At 50.0% G+C, this 17419-nt stretch overlaps 1 protein-coding gene across 1 annotated transcript in view; it reads right to left on the bottom strand.

Annotated features, from left to right (window-relative positions):
- szt2 (SZT2 subunit of KICSTOR complex) overlaps nucleotides 1-17419 on the bottom strand; it is a 91824-nt gene that overhangs the window by 45808 nt on the left and 28597 nt on the right. Inside the window, exon 26 of the mRNA XM_029429540.1 lies at nucleotides 2669-2848. Coding sequence (XP_029285400.1) covers nucleotides 2669-2848 — 180 coding nt within the window. The remainder of the gene's footprint in view (nucleotides 1-2668; nucleotides 2849-17419) is intronic.

The raw sequence follows: 17419 nt of genomic DNA on the forward strand, positions 1-17419 counted from the left end.
GCATTACAAGATGTGAACATTTTTGGAGTTCTTTAGGGTATTTCAATACCTGAAATCATATGTATATATTTATTTAGTCTCTCCTGGGGATATTTTCCCCCTGTGGTCCGGTTTTAGTTTCTTGTGGGCCTCTTTAAGGGCAATACAATCCATTTGAATGGCATACCAGGAAACAATCTTTACATCTTTATTTTACAATTCCCTCTCAAACCAGTTCATATTCACCCGTGCCAGCATTGTTTTGAACTGCTTCCTGTCTCTGTCTACACTGTCGGCTCTAAAATAAAGGCCAAAATGCCCAAAAAATCATCAATCCTCAGTTCCATCCACACAGAACACAGAGAAAGGATACTCTGATCTGATCACTGTATGCCATCAACCCTTTCCACTCTTATTTAAATACATTGCTGTATTTCTTATTTGATGTAGCTTTATCTTCAACCACTTGGTCATTGGGCTGTCATGCTGTATTTTTCTAAACTATATTATTCAGCTGTTTATCTACTTGATATTCTAGTTGTGCTCTCTGCTACTTTTTCTGTTGTTTATTTGTTCAGTTTTCAGTTCTCCGTCTCTGATCAAATTCACCAGAGTAACTTTTAAACATTCAACAATTAACTCATCAAACTTTTCCACTGCTTTTCACACACCAGCTCTCTGTTGGAAACGTGCTGAAGCACTGTTTGAATTGCAACAGTAGGGATTTCAACCTGCTTCCTGTACTTCTGTTGAATGTCTGCTCTCTGGCCAAAAACATGGATGAACTGTTGCTTCTCAACAGAGCTAACACCTTAGTGTTAGAGTTAGTGAGACGTTACAACACCTGACTGACCAGATACTAACATGCAGCACAAACGTCCAGGTTCCCTTCGTAATGGTCTTGGGGACTTTAACCTCAACCACAAACTCCCACATTTTAGACAGCATGTTAACTGTCCCACCTGTCAGTGGATGACAAACTTCCTGACAGACGCAGCAGCAGGTGAGGATGGGCAAAATCACATCCAGCACCCGGATCCCCAGCACCCCCCAGGGAGGAGTGCTCTCCCCACTGCTCTTCTCCCGCCACACCAACGACTGCACCTCAGTCTGTTAAACTCCCAAAGTTTACAAAAATATGAACTCCTTGGCAGAGGTAAAAAGACCCAGCACAGGATGTACTTCCTGCGGCAGGATTATATTTATACATCAACCTATATTTATACATCATCCTTTTTTTTTACATTAATAGCTGTATGTTTATTATTACCTATCATGGTTCCACTTTGTTGTCCTTGTTTTTAGCTGCATGTCTATTTCTATCTTCCTAAAATTGTTCATGGAACAATTCATTGTTCTTCTCGTAAGTACATCGGGAGCACTGAAAAACTAGAGTCAAATTTCTTTCATGTGAACACATACTTGGCTAATAATGCCGATTCTGATTCTGATCATTTCCCTGTCTGGGTTCAATAAATTGAACTTTACAGTACCGTACCTTACCACTAGTGATGCATGTATGAGTGAGTATGGACCTTCATTTATGCTTTATCCTGCATTTTCTGACATTAAAGAGCATTAACTGCTTTAAGGCCCCATTAATTCATGACCCTCATGTCATCAGTAAACTGAGCTTGGCCAGTGTATTTAGCTTTACTCTAAAGCAGTGGTTCCCAAACGGTGTGCCAAACAAATCCCGGTGTGCCGTGGGATTTTTAAACGGCCTATTGCATTTAACTATAGACAAGGTTTGTAATTTACTTCAGTGTTTCCCCTACCTTTACTGCTCTGCGGGGTGCTGCCTGAGCTGGATGAGGTCCGTGCATGGCGCAGATTTTTTTAAGTTCCCTCCTCTCCTTTCCTCCACTCTGTCTCTGACTGTAGGTGTGTGCGCACGTGTGTGTGTGTGTGTGTGTGTGTGTGTGTGGGTTCAGAAGCGGAGCTCCGCCCTTCGCGAAGCAGAGGAGAGAATGTAAATACGCAAAGCAACTGAAACGTGCACATAAATGAGATAAATAACATTTACAAGCGTTTAGTTTATTTAATGAAAGAGCACCTGTTCAATGTGAAAAGTGAGTTGTGAATATAAAAAACAAAACTTGAATATAAGGGGGGGCGCAGGGAAGCACTGTAATTTATCGGTACTTTGTCCTACACACTTATTTCACAATATAGAAACAATAGGTCTTGGCCTATATGCTTTGGCCTAAATATAAATAAAATAATAATTAAAAAAAGGAAATTTGTTAAAGCGTTATAGCCATTTGCGCATGGTGGGAAATATTAGAGTGTGACACATCAAAGGCTCTCTGCTAGTGTGAAGGAGAATAGCTTCTTACAAGGACTAGGCTAAATACATGTTCACAGGGTGATAACAGACTCTATATATGTTATAGAGGGGATTTTTCCCGGATATGAATAAAGGTATACCTTGAGAATTTGGCTTGGTCTTTGGTGTGCCTTGGCCACAGAAAGTTTGGGAAACACTGCTCTAAAGAACTGTTTCTGTGGACGGACCACCTGCATGCTGATTTTCAGAACTCTCTTGATTCACATTTGATTTATCTCTTCCTATGCGTGACAAACCCAAAACGTTAATCTTACTCTCTTTCTGAACCAAACCAGCATCAGCCATCTCTCAACGCAGGCTAAATTAAGTTTGGCTACAGCTGCTCAGTGTGGCGTTTACCTGTAGCTGAGCTCATGTTGTTGGAGTCCACTTTACCCACAGCAGTCAGCTCATCAAACTGGTGTGGATGAATGGGGATGGTGCAGTTTTCTGATCTCTGCAGTGCAGCACAGTCCGAAACTGGAACCTGAAGGGGGCGACTATGGGCGTCCACGAATGAGAGGGTGATGCAGGCAATACCTGAAAGAGCAGGGGAATAGGTTTGAATCACAAACAAAGTGAAATCTAGTCAGCTCCATTTGGTTTTCAACCGCTACTACCTGCCAAGTTACAAATGATTTGCTTTTGCTCAGTTATCCAAAGAGCCTCGACAGTGAAGCGATTTCCATTTAGCCTCAGGGTTATCAGGCAAAAATCCATTTAACTGAAAAATATAATGTTTGGTTTTAATTGCCTTGGTGTCTGTCACCTTATCCTTATGTTTTGTCACTTTTGTCATTTAAAATGTGCATAATAAAAACCTGGTGAAATAGAGTCTTAATATCCATTTTCGAGCCTTCATTCCTTATCACATTTCAGCTGTGTACATGCTTCACCATAAGGTATAGTTGCTCTATAACACCGTTTGTGTGAGGCAGTATTGCTGGATGTGTTCATTTTGACATGGTACTGGGTATTATTGCACACAAGGGGTGAGCAGCATGGATGGAGCCGGGTGGAGAGACAGGAGACACAGATACATTTCAGAAAAACAAATTGTTTCTGCCAGTTCAAGCAAAACATGCCCCGAAGGACTCACAGCTACTAGTTTAATCATATATGTTTCAACAAAAAAAGAGAGTTGTAAATGCTGTAAAGACATTTTCAAATCAGAATATGGGACAATGACACGTGATATAGCAAATACTAAAGTACAATCAGGTTAGTGATAAAAAGCTTAAACCAGCATGATTAATTAATGTTGACATGATAGTAAAACTTTTTCTGCAGGGCCCCCCCTTTTGTAGATAAGAACATTTTCGAGCAAAGCAAAGCGGCTGTCTCATCACTTGTCATCAAGCTGCTCCTCTATGTCCTTTACATCATTAATGCGCCTCACGATAGTATTGTTTGACAGAGGAATAGCCTTTAGCTTGCTGGCTGTTGCTTCATCAATCATTGTGGAAACCATATCGATAGCAGAGGGAAGTATTAATTCCTCGGCTCTAGTGTGCAACTTTTTACACTGAGCAACTCTGTAGCAACTTTCTAAGAGGCGTGTTGAGCGTTTGAAGGCACAGATGCAGCTTCAGTAAAGTGACTCTGCTGCGACAGTTTAGGAGTTGTTTCTTGAAGAAATCAACTGGTTTGTCTTTGTGCTCCGAATGTGTTGTCTCCAAGTGGCGTCTCAACTTGTTCGGTTTCAAACTGTCACAAGCTAGTATCTCCAGACACACAACACACTGTGGTCTCTCCTCGCTACCTACCGTTGTACTGGTGAAGGTGATATATGCCTCATCATATTTTCTTGTCTTGACTTTTGCTTCCTCTCTGGGAACCATCACCTTATCGTGGTGGAGAGGTTTGTGTGTCCCTATGAACCTGAGAGCTGTGTTGTCTGGAGCCTAGTGCTCCTGGTAGGGTCTCCCAAGGCAAATTGGTCTCAGGTGAGGGGCCAGACTCAGAATGGTTCAAAAACGACTTCATGAAAGAAAGGGAAAGGAAAGGAGAGACCCTGCCCGGAGGAAGCCCGGGGCCCCCGTCTGGAGCCAGGCCCAGAGGGAGGGCCCGACAGCGAGCGCCTGGTGGCCGGGTTTGCCACGGAGCCCGGTCGGGCACAGCCCGAAGAAGCTACGTGGTGCCTCCCATCCATCCATCCTGTGGGCCCACCACTCATGGGAAAAACCGCTGGGGTCGGGTGCGCTGTCACACGGGTGGCAGTGATGGTCAGGGACCTCGGCGGACCAGACCCGGGCAGCAGAGGCTGGCTCTGGGGACGTGGAACGTCACCTCTCTGTGGGGGAAGGAGCCGGAACTAGTGCGGGAGGTGGATCGCTACCAGTTGGATCTGGTGGGGCTTACCTCCACGCACAGTCTTGGCTCTGGAACCGTACTCCTGGATAGGGGTTGGACTCTATTCTTCTCCGGAGTTGCCCAAGGTGTGAGGCGTCGGGCCAGGGTGGGGATACTCACTAGCCCCCGGCTGAGCGCCGCTACGTTGGAGTTTATCCCGGTGGACGAGAGGGTTGCCTCCCTACGCCTTCGGGTTATGGGGGGGAAAACTCTGACTGTTGTTTGTGCCTATGCCCCAAACCGCAGTTCTGAGTATTCGGCCTTCTTAGAGACCCTGAATGGAGCCCTGCAGGGGGCTCCAGTAGGGGACTCCGTAGTCTTGCTGGGAGACTTCAACGCACACGTGGGAAACGATGGAGACACCTGGAGAGGCATGATTGGGAGGAAGGGCCTCCCTGATCTAAACCAGAACGGTCGTTTGTTGTTGGACTTCTGTGCTAGTCATGGAATGGCCATAACAAACACCATGTTCGAACATAAGGATGCTCATAAGTGCACGTGGTACCAGAGCACCCTAGGCCAAAGGTCAATGATCGATTTCGCAATCGTATCATCTGATCTGAGGCCGCATGTTTTCGACACTCGGGTGAAGAGAGGGGCGGAGCTTTCGACTGATCACCATCTGGTGGTGAGTTGGATCAAGGGGTGGGGGAAGACTCTGGACAGACCTGGTAAACCCAAACGGGTAGTGCGGGTGAACGTCTGGAGGAAGCCCCTGTCCTGGGGATCTTTAACTCACACCTCCGGCGGAGCTTTTCAGCCATCCCTGTGGAGGTTGGGGGCATTGAACCTGAGTGGGCGATGTTCAAAACCTCTATTGCTGAAGCTGCGGTGATGAGCTGTGGTCTGAAGGTCTTAGGTGCCTCAAGGGGCGGTAACCCTCGAACACCGTGGTGGACCCCGGTGGTCAGGGAAGCCGTCCGACTGAAGAAGGAGTCCTTCCGGGTTATGTTATCCGGGAGGACTCCGGAAACAGTTGCAGGGTATCGAAGGACTAGAAGGGCGGCAGCTTCTGCCGTGTCAGAGGCAAAGCAGCGGGTGTGGGAGAAGTTCGGAGAAGCTATGGAGAAGGACTTTCGGTCGGCACCAAGGTGCTTCTGGAAAACCATCCGGCACCTCAGGAGGGGTAGCGAGGAACCATCCAAGCTGTGTACAGCAAGGGTGGGACCCTGCTGACTTCAACTGAGAAGGTTATCGGCCGCTGGAAGGAGCACTTTGAGGAACTCCTGAATCCGACTAACACGCCCTCTATGGTTGAGGCAGAGCTGGAAGCTGATGGGGATCATCGTCAATTTCCCTGATGGAAGTCACTGAGGTAGTCAAACAACTCCACAGTGGCAAAGCCGCAGGGGTTGATGAGATCCGTCCAGAAATGCTGAAGGCTTTGGGTGTTGAGGGGCTATCTTGGTTGACACGCCTCGTCAACATTGCGTGGAAGTCTGGGACAGTGCCTAGGGGTTGGCAGACCGGGGTGGTGGTTCCCCTATTTAAAAAGGGGGACCAGAGAGTGTGTGCCAACTACAGGGGTATCACACTTCTCAGCCTCCCTGGTAAAGTCTACTCCAAGGTACTGGAAAGGAGGGTTCGGCCGGTAGTCGAACCTCTGATTGAAGAGGAACAATGCGGATTCCGTCCTGGTCGTGGAACAACAGACCAACTCTTTACTTTTGCAAGGATCCTGGAGGGGGCCTGGGAGTACGCCCATCCGGTCTACATGTGTTTTGTGGATCTGGAGAAGGCGTATGACCGGGTCCCCCGGGTGATACTGTGGGAGGTGCTGCGGGAGTATGGGGTGAGGGGGTCACTTTTGAGGGCGATCCAATCCCTGTACGCCCAAAGCGAGAGTTGTGTCCGGATACTCTGCAGTAAGTCGGACTCGTTTCCCGTGGATGTTGGCCTCCGCCAGGGCTGCGCTTTATCACCAATCCTGTTCGTGATTTTCATGGATAGGATATCGAGGCGTAGTCGTGGAGGAGGGGGGGTTGCAGTTCGGTGACCTGAGGATCTCATCGCTGCTCTTTGCAGATGATGTGGTCCTTATGGCATCATCGGTCTGTGACCTTCAACAGTCACTGGATCGGTTCGCAGCCGAGTGTGCAGCGGTTGGGATGAGGTTCAGCACCTCCAAATCTGAGGCCATGGCTCTCAGCAGGAAACCGGTGGATTGCCTACTCCGGGTAGGGAATGAGCCATTACCCCAAGTGAAGGAGTTCAAGTACCTCGGGGTCTTGTTCGCGAGTGAGGGGACGATGGAGCGAGAGATTGGCCGGAGAATCGGAGCAGCGGGGGCGGTATTACAGTCACTTTACCACACCGTTGTGACGAAAAGAGAGCTGAGCCAGAAGGCAAAGCTCTTAATATACCGGTCGATCTTCGTTCCTACCCTCACCTATGGTCATGAAGGCTGGGTCATGACCGAAAGAACGAGATCACGGGTACAAGCAGCCGAAATGGGTTTTCTCAGACGGGTGGCTGGCGTCTCCCTTAGAGATAGGGTGAGAAGCTCAGCCATCCGTGAGAGACTCGGAGTAGAGCCGCTGCTCCTTTACGTTGAAAGGAGCCAGTTGAGGTGGTTTGGGCATCTAGTAAGGATGCCACCTGGGCGCCTCCCTAGGGAGGTGTTCCAGGCACGTCCAGCTGGGAGGAGACCCCGGGGAAGACCCAGGACTCGGTGGAGAGATTATATCTCGTCACTGGCCTGGGAACGCCTCAGGATCCCCCAGTCGGAGCTGGAGGATGTGGCCCGGAGAAGGGAAGATTGGGGTTCCTTACTGGAGCTGCTGCCCCCGCGACCCGATCCCGGATAAGCGGTAGACGATGGATGGATGGATGGATGGATGACTTTTGCTTGGGAAGCTGGCACATTTGGTGAAGATTCATCCTCTGCTTTGTGTTTAGCTGGGAGCCCTGTCACAAACTTGTCCATGTTATGCTAGCAGGGCTCAAGCATGCCTCATTCATTTGCCTTGCCCCCCCTGCAATAGCCCCCCACTTTGGGAACCACTGCGTTAAGTAATTATTTCCTTACCTAATTGCATGGGACACAATACCAAATATTTGTTTTGTGCAAAAATGCATTCCAAAAGTTCAGCCAAAGCCAACATTGGCTCAGACTACTGCAGCCTCACATTAACTTCAGTTGAAATGTTGAATGGAATTTTGCATGGAATGAGAAGACGACAGCATTCACTTAACAGCCAGTATGGGCCAAAGGAATACTTACAGCAACCTATAACTATTTCAATATTCACTGAAATGTTCATTCAAATTGCATTTCCATAAAGCTGTAACGTTGCAGTTCTGTGATAGACAATGTGGCAGTGGGGTGTGGTTAGGGCACCGGCTGCTGGGGAGAGACAGGAGTTTCCCAGCTGGAGGCCAGATAGCTGAACGGAATCAGGTAATCCGTCACATAATAAATGCATGGTGATGGCCTGGTTCTGTTCTCTTGCAGTAGTAGAGCAACGGACAGCAGAGCGACGGACAGGAGAGCGACCTGTCAGCTGTGCCTGTAATATAAAGCTTACCTGTTTGAGAATAAAGCTGTGTGTGTGACACTACACCTCCTCTCTGTCATCCTTATCCCTGACTGTGGACAAGAGTCTCCACAGACAACAAATGACTAACAGCCTGAGCAACAACCCAAATTAGCAACATTAGCTAAAAGCATGGGCACATCCTGCAGAACACCTGGACTTGCTGAACGAGCTACCAAACAAACATCAACCAGGTAAAAGTGTGATGCTAACGTCAGTTTGCAGGCTACATCGGTAATTAGCTAGTTTGCCGCAGCATGTTGAAGAGCTTATAAAACAGAACAGCTTAGATTAGACATGTCAAATTCTAGGCCCACGGGCCACTTCCGGCCCGCAGTACAATTATATCTGGCATGCAATAATATGAATATTATCCAATATGTCTATTCTGTTCAATAAATGTTGACCCAGATGGCCCTCTCTGTGATTGAGTTTGACACCCCTGGCTTAGATGCTTATTGATGTGGCTTAACAGTGCATCTCCAAGCCTACACAGACTACCTTCAACAATACAAAGATACTCTCAGCACAGCCCGGTCCATTTGCTACTCAAACCTCATACACTCTGGCTCCTCCAAACCCCAAGGTTCTCTTTTCCATAGTAAACAAACTTCTCAAAACCAGCATCTCTAGATCCTTCACAGTCGACAAGTGCAACTCTTTCCTTTCATTTATCCAAAAGAAGTTTGACAGTAACCCGACTACCCTCCCCCACTCTGATGCTCGTCTGCTCTCCCACACTCGCTCCCGTGATCCCATCACCCCTGTCCTCCAGAACCTCCGGCTCCCTGTCCCACAACAGATCCATTTTCAAGTCCTTCTTCATCCTCACAAAGCCCTCCACAGCCAGCCTCCTTCCTCACAGACCTGCTCCACTACAACACTCCTCTCCGCAGCCTCCGCTCCTCTGATGCCAACCTCCTGTTTCCATCACTCATGATCAAGCACCGGACCTGGGGCGACAGAGCCTTCTCAAGAGCTAACCCCTCCCTCTGCAACTCTCTCCCCAAACACATCCAAGAATGCACCAATCTGTCCATGTTCAAATCACAACTCACCTTTTCAGAACTGATTGTAATGTTAATGTTGTGAGTTGTATATCTTTAGTGTGTTGAATTATATCAGGGATGGGCAACTGGCGGCCCGCGCCCTCACTTTGTTCTGTCGGAGCTCTGCGAGGGGGGGTGCAAAGTGGCCCTCTGGCAGTGAGGACACACTTTTTGTGGCCCTCCCTGTCCTCAAAGTTGCCTATCCTTGATTTATATGATACATTTTAACCTGTAAATGTAAAGTGTCTTTGAGTACTATAAAATGTGCTCTATAAGTAAAATGTATTATTATTATGAATAACTATTCATTATTAATTATCAATGACTAATTGTTCATTATTAATTATTAATAAATGTCTCTTGTCCTGTAACTGTCAAGGTCTGCAATTACACTGATTCAGCAGACATAGTTAACTGGAGTGCAGCTAAGAGTCATTAGAGCACAGTGCATTAATGTGCTGACAAGAAACAGGTGACAATCTGCGTTATTTCCCACTCTGAGCAGAATCAGGTGACATCATATAACTACAGCACTATGTTCCGCAGATGCTAAAACTAATGAGATGGAGTCAGAGCTTCTACGTAAAGCAATTAAAAAGTAGTTAGACAGCAAGTTGTACGAGTGCAGAAGCAAGTTACAAACTTTTTCTCGCCTCAATGTTTATGATTTGACAGCCGCAGGCAGAGAGGTCATTTTAAAGAGTGAGCAATCTCCGAGTATCTATCAGTACATTTCTAGGAATGGATTACTGGGGATTCATGCTCTTGGTTGACAAAACACTTTCATGCAGTAAACATCCATATTTGGTACGGGTCCACCAAAACCACAATCCTAATCTAAAGGCAAATTTGACTCAAAAGCAATCACGTTGTAAATAGCTATATTTATTGCCATAAAAGTATTATTCCCACTAAGAACTTTTGAGCAGAGCAAAGTCAGATTCATGACTGTACTGGCGGAGTTGGGTCAGTCATGTGACTCAAGCCCACCCTTCTGCCCTCATACTTTTTTAACTGCACTCAGTCTGAACAGCAGTCTGAATAACAAAACTACCTGAGCCCACCCAGGATAATGTATTCTACAAAGGAAAAAGTAGCACTGTGATTAAGAGCCTAATGTAAAGTTAAAATGACAATGAAAGTTAACACATCACAAACATATTAGTAACTAGTAAACTCCTTATGCTTAATTAGCTGCACTTTGGTGAGAGCAGCAGAGTTATTTATTACCTTCCACAGACACATATTCAGTCACAGAGCTCATTGCAGCAGCAACACTCACCTGTAACTGTCTAATATATAACAAATGCTAATAGATGGCGTGAGCATATTGATAAATGACAAAGCATTGCACTATGAAATGACTTCGATCACTTCTCACTGTAAGTGAAATGTATGAAGAGGGAAAACAGAGAGCATAACTGAACTACATATTTACTGATTTACATAAAAGCATACGAAGAAAACCAGTTTCCACACAAGTATGAATTCATGCTACACTGACCGTCCACGAGTGATTCCACTGTAGGACTGTTAGAGCAGCAGCCTCTGCTGGTCACACACATCTCATTGTAGAGATAAATAGCACTTGTGTTGTTAGTGCAGCTGTCAACTAACCTAATATAATGAACAAGAGAGCTGAGAAGCTTTCCTGCAACAGGCAGGTCTTCTCTAGGAAGAGAGCAAATTAGGTTGGCAATCTAAATGCAAACGCATACCTGAAAATAACACAGTAAGCGGATGAAGAAAGGCCAATAGCAACAGATAGAGAATGTGAGAAGAGTCTGGTTATAGCGTCAGGTTTTATGCACAGAGAGAAAGAAAGGGCACCTCAAGAAAATAATTGTGCTGATGCTCATCAAAGATACTAGCAGTGTGTGAATAGTGAGGAAAAGAAGGGTGTAGTAGTTCCTGTTATGCCAGACAGGCAGAGAAAAATGTGCTCTGAATTTAATATGAGAGTTAGAAATAGGAAAAGAAACTGTCAGCATATCCTATGATATCATACTGCCTCCAAACTAGCAGCTTAACAATAGGGGAGAAAGAGAGGCCAATGAAACTATCTACAACTAAACCAAAACCTGTAGCTTACAGCAAAGAAAATGTGTGCGTGTCGAAATGCTTTAGGGATAAATAAAATAAAGGAAATTAAGGAAAATAAAATAGTGTATCAGGCTTAGATAAGAAGAACATGGTTTGAGCATTAATGTTTCTTAAACACCTGCCACTTGTGATCTGGTGAGCTCTATTTCCTGTCCTGATTACATTACAGGTCATTTAGCAGACGCTCTTATCCAGAGCGACTTACAGTGAACTAACTACAGCATAGGTCACTAACAGGCGGACCCCGGTCCGAGTCTGGACCCAGGCGGCGGACCTATAATCAATAAATTACGGGATTTTCAATTTTGACGGGGCGTTTCTGTTTTAACCGGCGCAGCTTTTCTCATTTTTGCGGCACTGGTTTAGCGGTTTAGGATGCTACTCAGCCAATCAAATCTGTGCATTCCAGGCGGCAAACATTGTGAATACAGACAGATGAGAGGCGAGAGGCGAGTGACAGACGGAAAGCGACTAGACGAGTTAGCGATACAGGGAGAGAAGACGGAGAGGCGAGTGAGCCGGAGACAGGGAGAGAAGACGGAGAGACGAGTGAGCCGGAGACAAGGAGAGAAGACGGAGAGGCGAGTGAGCCGGAGACAGGGAGAGAAGACGGAGAGGCGAGTGAGCCGGAGACAAGGAGAGAAGACGGAGAGGCGAGTGAGCCGGAGACAAGGAGAGAAGACGGAGAGGTGAGTGAGCCGGAGACAGGGAGAGAAGACGGAGAGACGAGTGAGTTGGAGACAGTGAGAGAAGACGGAGAGGCGAGTGAGCCGGAGACAAGGAGAGAAGACGGAGAGGCGAGTGAGCCGGAGACAGGGAGAGAAGACGGAGAGACGAGTGAGTTGGAGACAGTGAGAGAAGACGGAGAGGCGAGTGAGACGGAGACAGGGAGAGAAGACGGAGAGGCGAGTGAGCCGGAGACAAGGAGAGAAGACGGAGAGGCGAGTGAGCCGGAGACAGGGAGAGAAGACGGAGAGGCGAGTGAGCTGGAGACAGTGAGAGAAGACGGAGAGGCGAGTGAGCCGGAGACAGGGAGAGAAGACGGAGAGGCGAGTGAGCCGGAGACAGGGAGAGAAGACGGAGAGGCGAGTGAGCCGGAGACAGGGAGAGAAGACGGAGAGGCAAGTGAGCCGGAGACAAGGAGAGAAGAGTGAGCAGCAGACAGGGAGAGAAGACGGAGAGATGAGTGAGCAGCAGACAGGGAGAGAAGACGGAGAGGCGAGTGAGCCGGAGACAAGACGGAGAGGCGAGTGAGCCGGAGACAGGGAGAGAAGACGGAGAGATGAGTGAGCCGGAGACAAGACGGAGAGGCGAGTGAGCCGGAGACAGGGAGAGAAGACGGAGAGGCGAGTGAGCCGGAGACAGGGAGAGAAGACGGAGAGACGAGTGAGTTGGAGACAGTGAGAGAAGACGGAGAGGCGAGTGAGCCGGAGACAGGGAGAGAAGACGGAGAGGCGAGTGAGCCGGAGACAGGGAGAGAAGAGTGAGCAGCAGACAGGGAGAGAAGACGGAGAGGCGAGTGAGCCGGAGACAAGACGGAGAGGCGAGTGAGCCGGAGACAGGGAGAGAAGACGGAGAGACGAGTGAGCCGGAGACAAGACGGAGAGGCGAGTGAGCCGGAGACAGGGAGAGAAGACGGAGAGACGAGTGAGCCGGAGACAGGGAGAGAAGACGGAGAGACGAGTGAGCCGGAGACAAGACGGAGAGGCGAGTGAGCCGGAGACAGGGAGAGAAGACGGAGAGACGAGTGAGCCGGAGACAGGGAGAGAAGACGGAGAGAAGAGTGAGCCGGAGACAGGGAGAGAAGACGGAGAGAGGAGTGAGCCGGAGACAGGGAGAGAAGACGGAGAGGCGAGTGAGCCGGAGACAGGGAGAGAAGACGGAGAGGCGAGTGAGCCGGAGACAAGGAGAGAAGACGGAGAGGCGAGTGAGCCGGAGACAGGGAGAGAAGACGGAGAGACGAGTGAGTTGGAGACAGTGAGAGAAGACGGAGAGGCGAGTGAGCCGGAGACAGGGAGAGAAGACGGAGAGGCGAGTAAGCCGGAGACAGGGAGAGAAGACGGAGAGGCAAGTGAGCCGGAGACAAGGAGAGAAGAGTGAGCAGCAGACAGGGAGAGAAGACGGAGAGATGAGTGAGCAGCAGACAGGGAGAGAAGACGGAGAGGCGAGTGAGCCGGAGACAAGACGGAGAGGCGAGTGAGCCGGAGACAGGGAAAGAAGACGGAGAGACGAGTGAGCCGGAGACAAGACGGAAAGGCGAGTGAGCCGGAGACAGGGAGAGAAGACGGAGAGACGAGTGAGCCGGAGACAGGGAGAGAAGACGGAGAGACGAGTGAGCCGGAGACAAGACGGAGAGGCGAGTGAGCCGGAGACAGGGAGAGAAGACGGAGAGGCGAGTGAGCCGGAGACAGGGAGAGAAGACGGAGAGACGAGTGAGCCGGAGACAGGGAGAGAAGACGGAGAGACGAGTGAGCCGGAGACAGGGAGAGAAGACGGAGAGAGGAGTGAGCCGGAGACAGGGAGAGAAGACGGAGAGGCGAGTGAGCCGGAGACAGGGAGAGAAGACGGAGAGGCGAGTGAGCCGGAGACAGGGAGAGAAGACGGAGAGACGAGTGAGCCGGAGACAGGGAGAGAAGACGGAGAGACGAGTGAGCCGGAGACAGGGAGAGAAGACGGAGAGAGGAGTGAGCCGGAGACAGGGAGAGAAGACGGAGAGGCGAGTGAGCCGGAGACAGGGAGAGAAGACGGAGAGAGGAGTGAGCCGGAGACAAGGAGAGAAGACGGAGAGGCGAGTGAGCCGGAGACAGGGAGAGAAGACGGAGAGAGGAGTGAGCCGGAGACAAGGAGAGAAGACGGAGAGAGGAGTGAGCCGGAGACAAGGAGAGAAGAGTGAGCAGCAGACAGGGAGAGAAGACGGAGAGGCGAGTGAGCCGGAGACAAGACGGAGAGGCGAGTGAGCCGGAGACAGGGAGAGAAGACGGAGAGACGAGTGAGCCGGAGAAAGGGAGAGAAGACGGAGAGACGAGTGAGCCGGAGACAGGGAGAGAAGACGGAGAGACGAGTGAGCCGGAGACAGGGAGAGAAGACGGAGAGGCGAGTGAGCCGGAGACAGGGAGAGAAGACGGAGAGACGAGTGAGCCGGAGACAGGGGGAGAAGACGGAGAGACGAGTGAGCCGGAGACAAGACGGAGAGGCGAGTGAGCCGGAGACAGGGAGAGAAGACGGAGAGACGAGTGAGCCGGAGACAGGGAGAGAAGACGGAGAGAGGAGTGAGCCGGAGACAGGGAGAGAAGACGGAGAGGCGAGTGAGCCGGAGACAGGGAGAGAAGACGGAGAGGCGAGTGAGCCGGAGACAAGGAGAGAAGACGGAGAGGCGAGTGAGCCGGAGACAGGGAGAGAAGACGGAGAGACGAGTGAGTTGGAGACAGTGAGAGAAGACAGAGAGGCGAGTGAGCCGGAGACAGGGAGAGAAGACGGAGAGGCGAGTGAGCTGGAGACAAGGAGAGAAGACGGAGAGGCGAGTGAGCCGGAGACAGGGAGAGAAGACGGAGAGGCAAGTGAGCCGGAGACAAGGAGAGAAGAGTGAGCAGCAGACAGGGAGAGAAGACGGAGAGATGAGTGAGCAGCAGACAGGGAGAGAAGACGGAGAGGCGAGTGAGCCGGAGACAAGACGGAGAGGCGAGTGAGCCGGAGACAGGGAGAGAAGACGGAGAGACGAGTGAGCCGGAGACAAGACGGAGAGGCGAGTGAGCCGGAGACAGGGAGAGAAGACGGAGAGACGAGTGAGCCGGAGACAGGGAGAGAAGACGGAGAGACGAGTGAGCCGGAGACAAGGAGAGAAGACGGAGAGCGAGTGAGCCGGAGACAGGGAGAGAAGACGGAGAGGCGAGTGAGCCGGAGACAGGGAGAGAAGACGGAGAGACGAGTGAGCCGGAGACAGGGAGAGAAGACGGAGAGACGAGTGAGCCGGAGACAGGGAGAGAAGACGGAGAGGCGAGTGAGCCGGAGACAGGGAGAGAAGACGGAGAGGCGAGTGAGCCGGAGACAAGGAGAAAAGACGGAGAGGCGAGTGAGCCGGAGACAGGGAGAGAAGACGGAGAGACGAGTGAGTTGGAGACAGTGAGAGAAGACGGAGAGGCGAGTGAGCCGGAGACAGGGAGAGAAGACGGAGAGAGGAGTGAGCCGGAGACAAGGAGAGAAGACGGAGAGAGGAGTGAGCCGGAGACAGGGAGAGAAGACGGAGAGGCAAGTGAGCCGGAGACAAGGAGAGAAGACGGAGAGGCGAGTGAGCCGGAGACAGGGAGAGAAGACGGAGAGACGAGTGAGTTGGAGACAGGGAGAGAAGACGGAGAGACGAGTGAGCCGGAGACAGGGAGAGAAGACGGAGAGAGGAGTGAGCCGGAGACAGGGAGAGAAGACGGAGAGGCGAGTGAGCCGGAGACAGGGAGAGAAGACGGAGAGGCGAGTGAGCCGGAGACAAGGAGAGAAGACGGAGAGGCGAGTGAGCCGGAGACAGGGAGAGAAGACGGAGAGACGAGTGAGTTGGAGACAGTGAGAGAAGACGGAGAGGCGAGTGAGCCGGAGACAGGGAGAGAAGACGGAGAGGCGAGTGAGCTGGAGACAAGGAGAGAAGACGGAGAGGCGAGTGAGCCGGAGACAGGGAGAGAAGACGGAGAGGCAAGTGAGCCGGAGACAAGGAGAGAAGAGTGAGCAGCAGACAGGGAGAGAAGACGGAGAGATGAGTGAGCAGCAGACAGGGAGAGAAGACGGAGAGGCGAGTGAGCCGGAGACAAGACGGAGAGGCGAGTGAGCCGGAGACAGGGAGAGAAGACGGAGAGACGAGTGAGCCGGAGACAAGACGGAGAGGCGAGTGAGCCGGAGACAGGGAGAGAAGACGGAGAGACGAGTGAGCCGGAGACAGGGAGAGAAGACGGAGAGACGAGTGAGCCGGAGACAAGGAGAGAAGACGGAGAGACGAGTGAGCCGGAGACAGGGAGAGAAGACGGAGAGGCGAGTGAGCCGGAGACAGGGAGAGAAGACGGAGAGACGAGTGAGTTGGAGACAGTGAGAGAAGACGGAGAGGCGAGTGAGCCGGAGACAGGGAGAGAAGACGGAGAGGCGAGTGAGCCGGAGACAAGGAGAAAAGACGGAGAGGCGAGTGAGCCGGAGACAGGGAGAGAAGACGGAGAGACGAGTGAGTTGGAGACAGTGAGAGAAGACGGAGAGGCGAGTGAGCCGGAGACAGGGAGAGAAGACGGAGAGAGGAGTGAGCCGGAGACAAGGAGAGAAGACGGAGAGAGGAGTGAGCCGGAGACAAGGAGAGAAGAGTGAGCAGCAGACAGGGAGAGAAGACGGAGAGACGAGTGAGCAGCAGACAGGGAGAGAAGACGGAGAGGGGAGTGAGCCGGAGACAAGACGGAGAGGCGAGTGAGCCGGAGACAGGGAGAGAAGACGGAAAGGCGAGTGAGCAGCAGACAGGGAGAGAAAAATAACTACACATGGTGCTCTCTAAGAAGAAAAAAGTATACAGTGTGAAACTCCACTATGAGACAAAGCACAAAGCTTTAGACCAAACATAACCACTCAAGTCTGAACTGAGGTCTCAGAGCCCAATATGATGAATCCAGCAGGATCCTGACCCCTTCATTCACTGCCCAACAACCGGCTCATGAATGTTCCCTCAGAGTTATTTGGATTTTGGGTCAACACAAAAAACATTTACTGATGGAGGAGCTGTCAAGCAGTGCATGAGTGCAGGATCTGAAACCTTACTTGAGGGAAAACACAAATTAAGCACTTTATTTTAAGATGCACAATTTTTCAAAAGTTATTTTATTTATTTTCTCTATTATATTTTAAATGCAGCCCGAGAAGAACATTATACATATCTACAGTAATATATATATATCTGTATAGTTCAATGTTAAGTGACAATAAATATTGTCAAAATGTTTTTGAATTTTACTTTCTTTCTATTCTATTTCTATTAAATTTGACAGTCAGTTGTTGATTATGTGCAGATGTTTATACAGCTACTAGGCTACTTCAATATATCTCACACTAATTCATAA

This window comes from Cottoperca gobio, chromosome 4, assembly GCF_900634415.1.
Source record: "Cottoperca gobio chromosome 4, fCotGob3.1, whole genome shotgun sequence".
Taxonomy (NCBI): domain Eukaryota; kingdom Metazoa; phylum Chordata; class Actinopteri; order Perciformes; family Bovichtidae; genus Cottoperca; species Cottoperca gobio.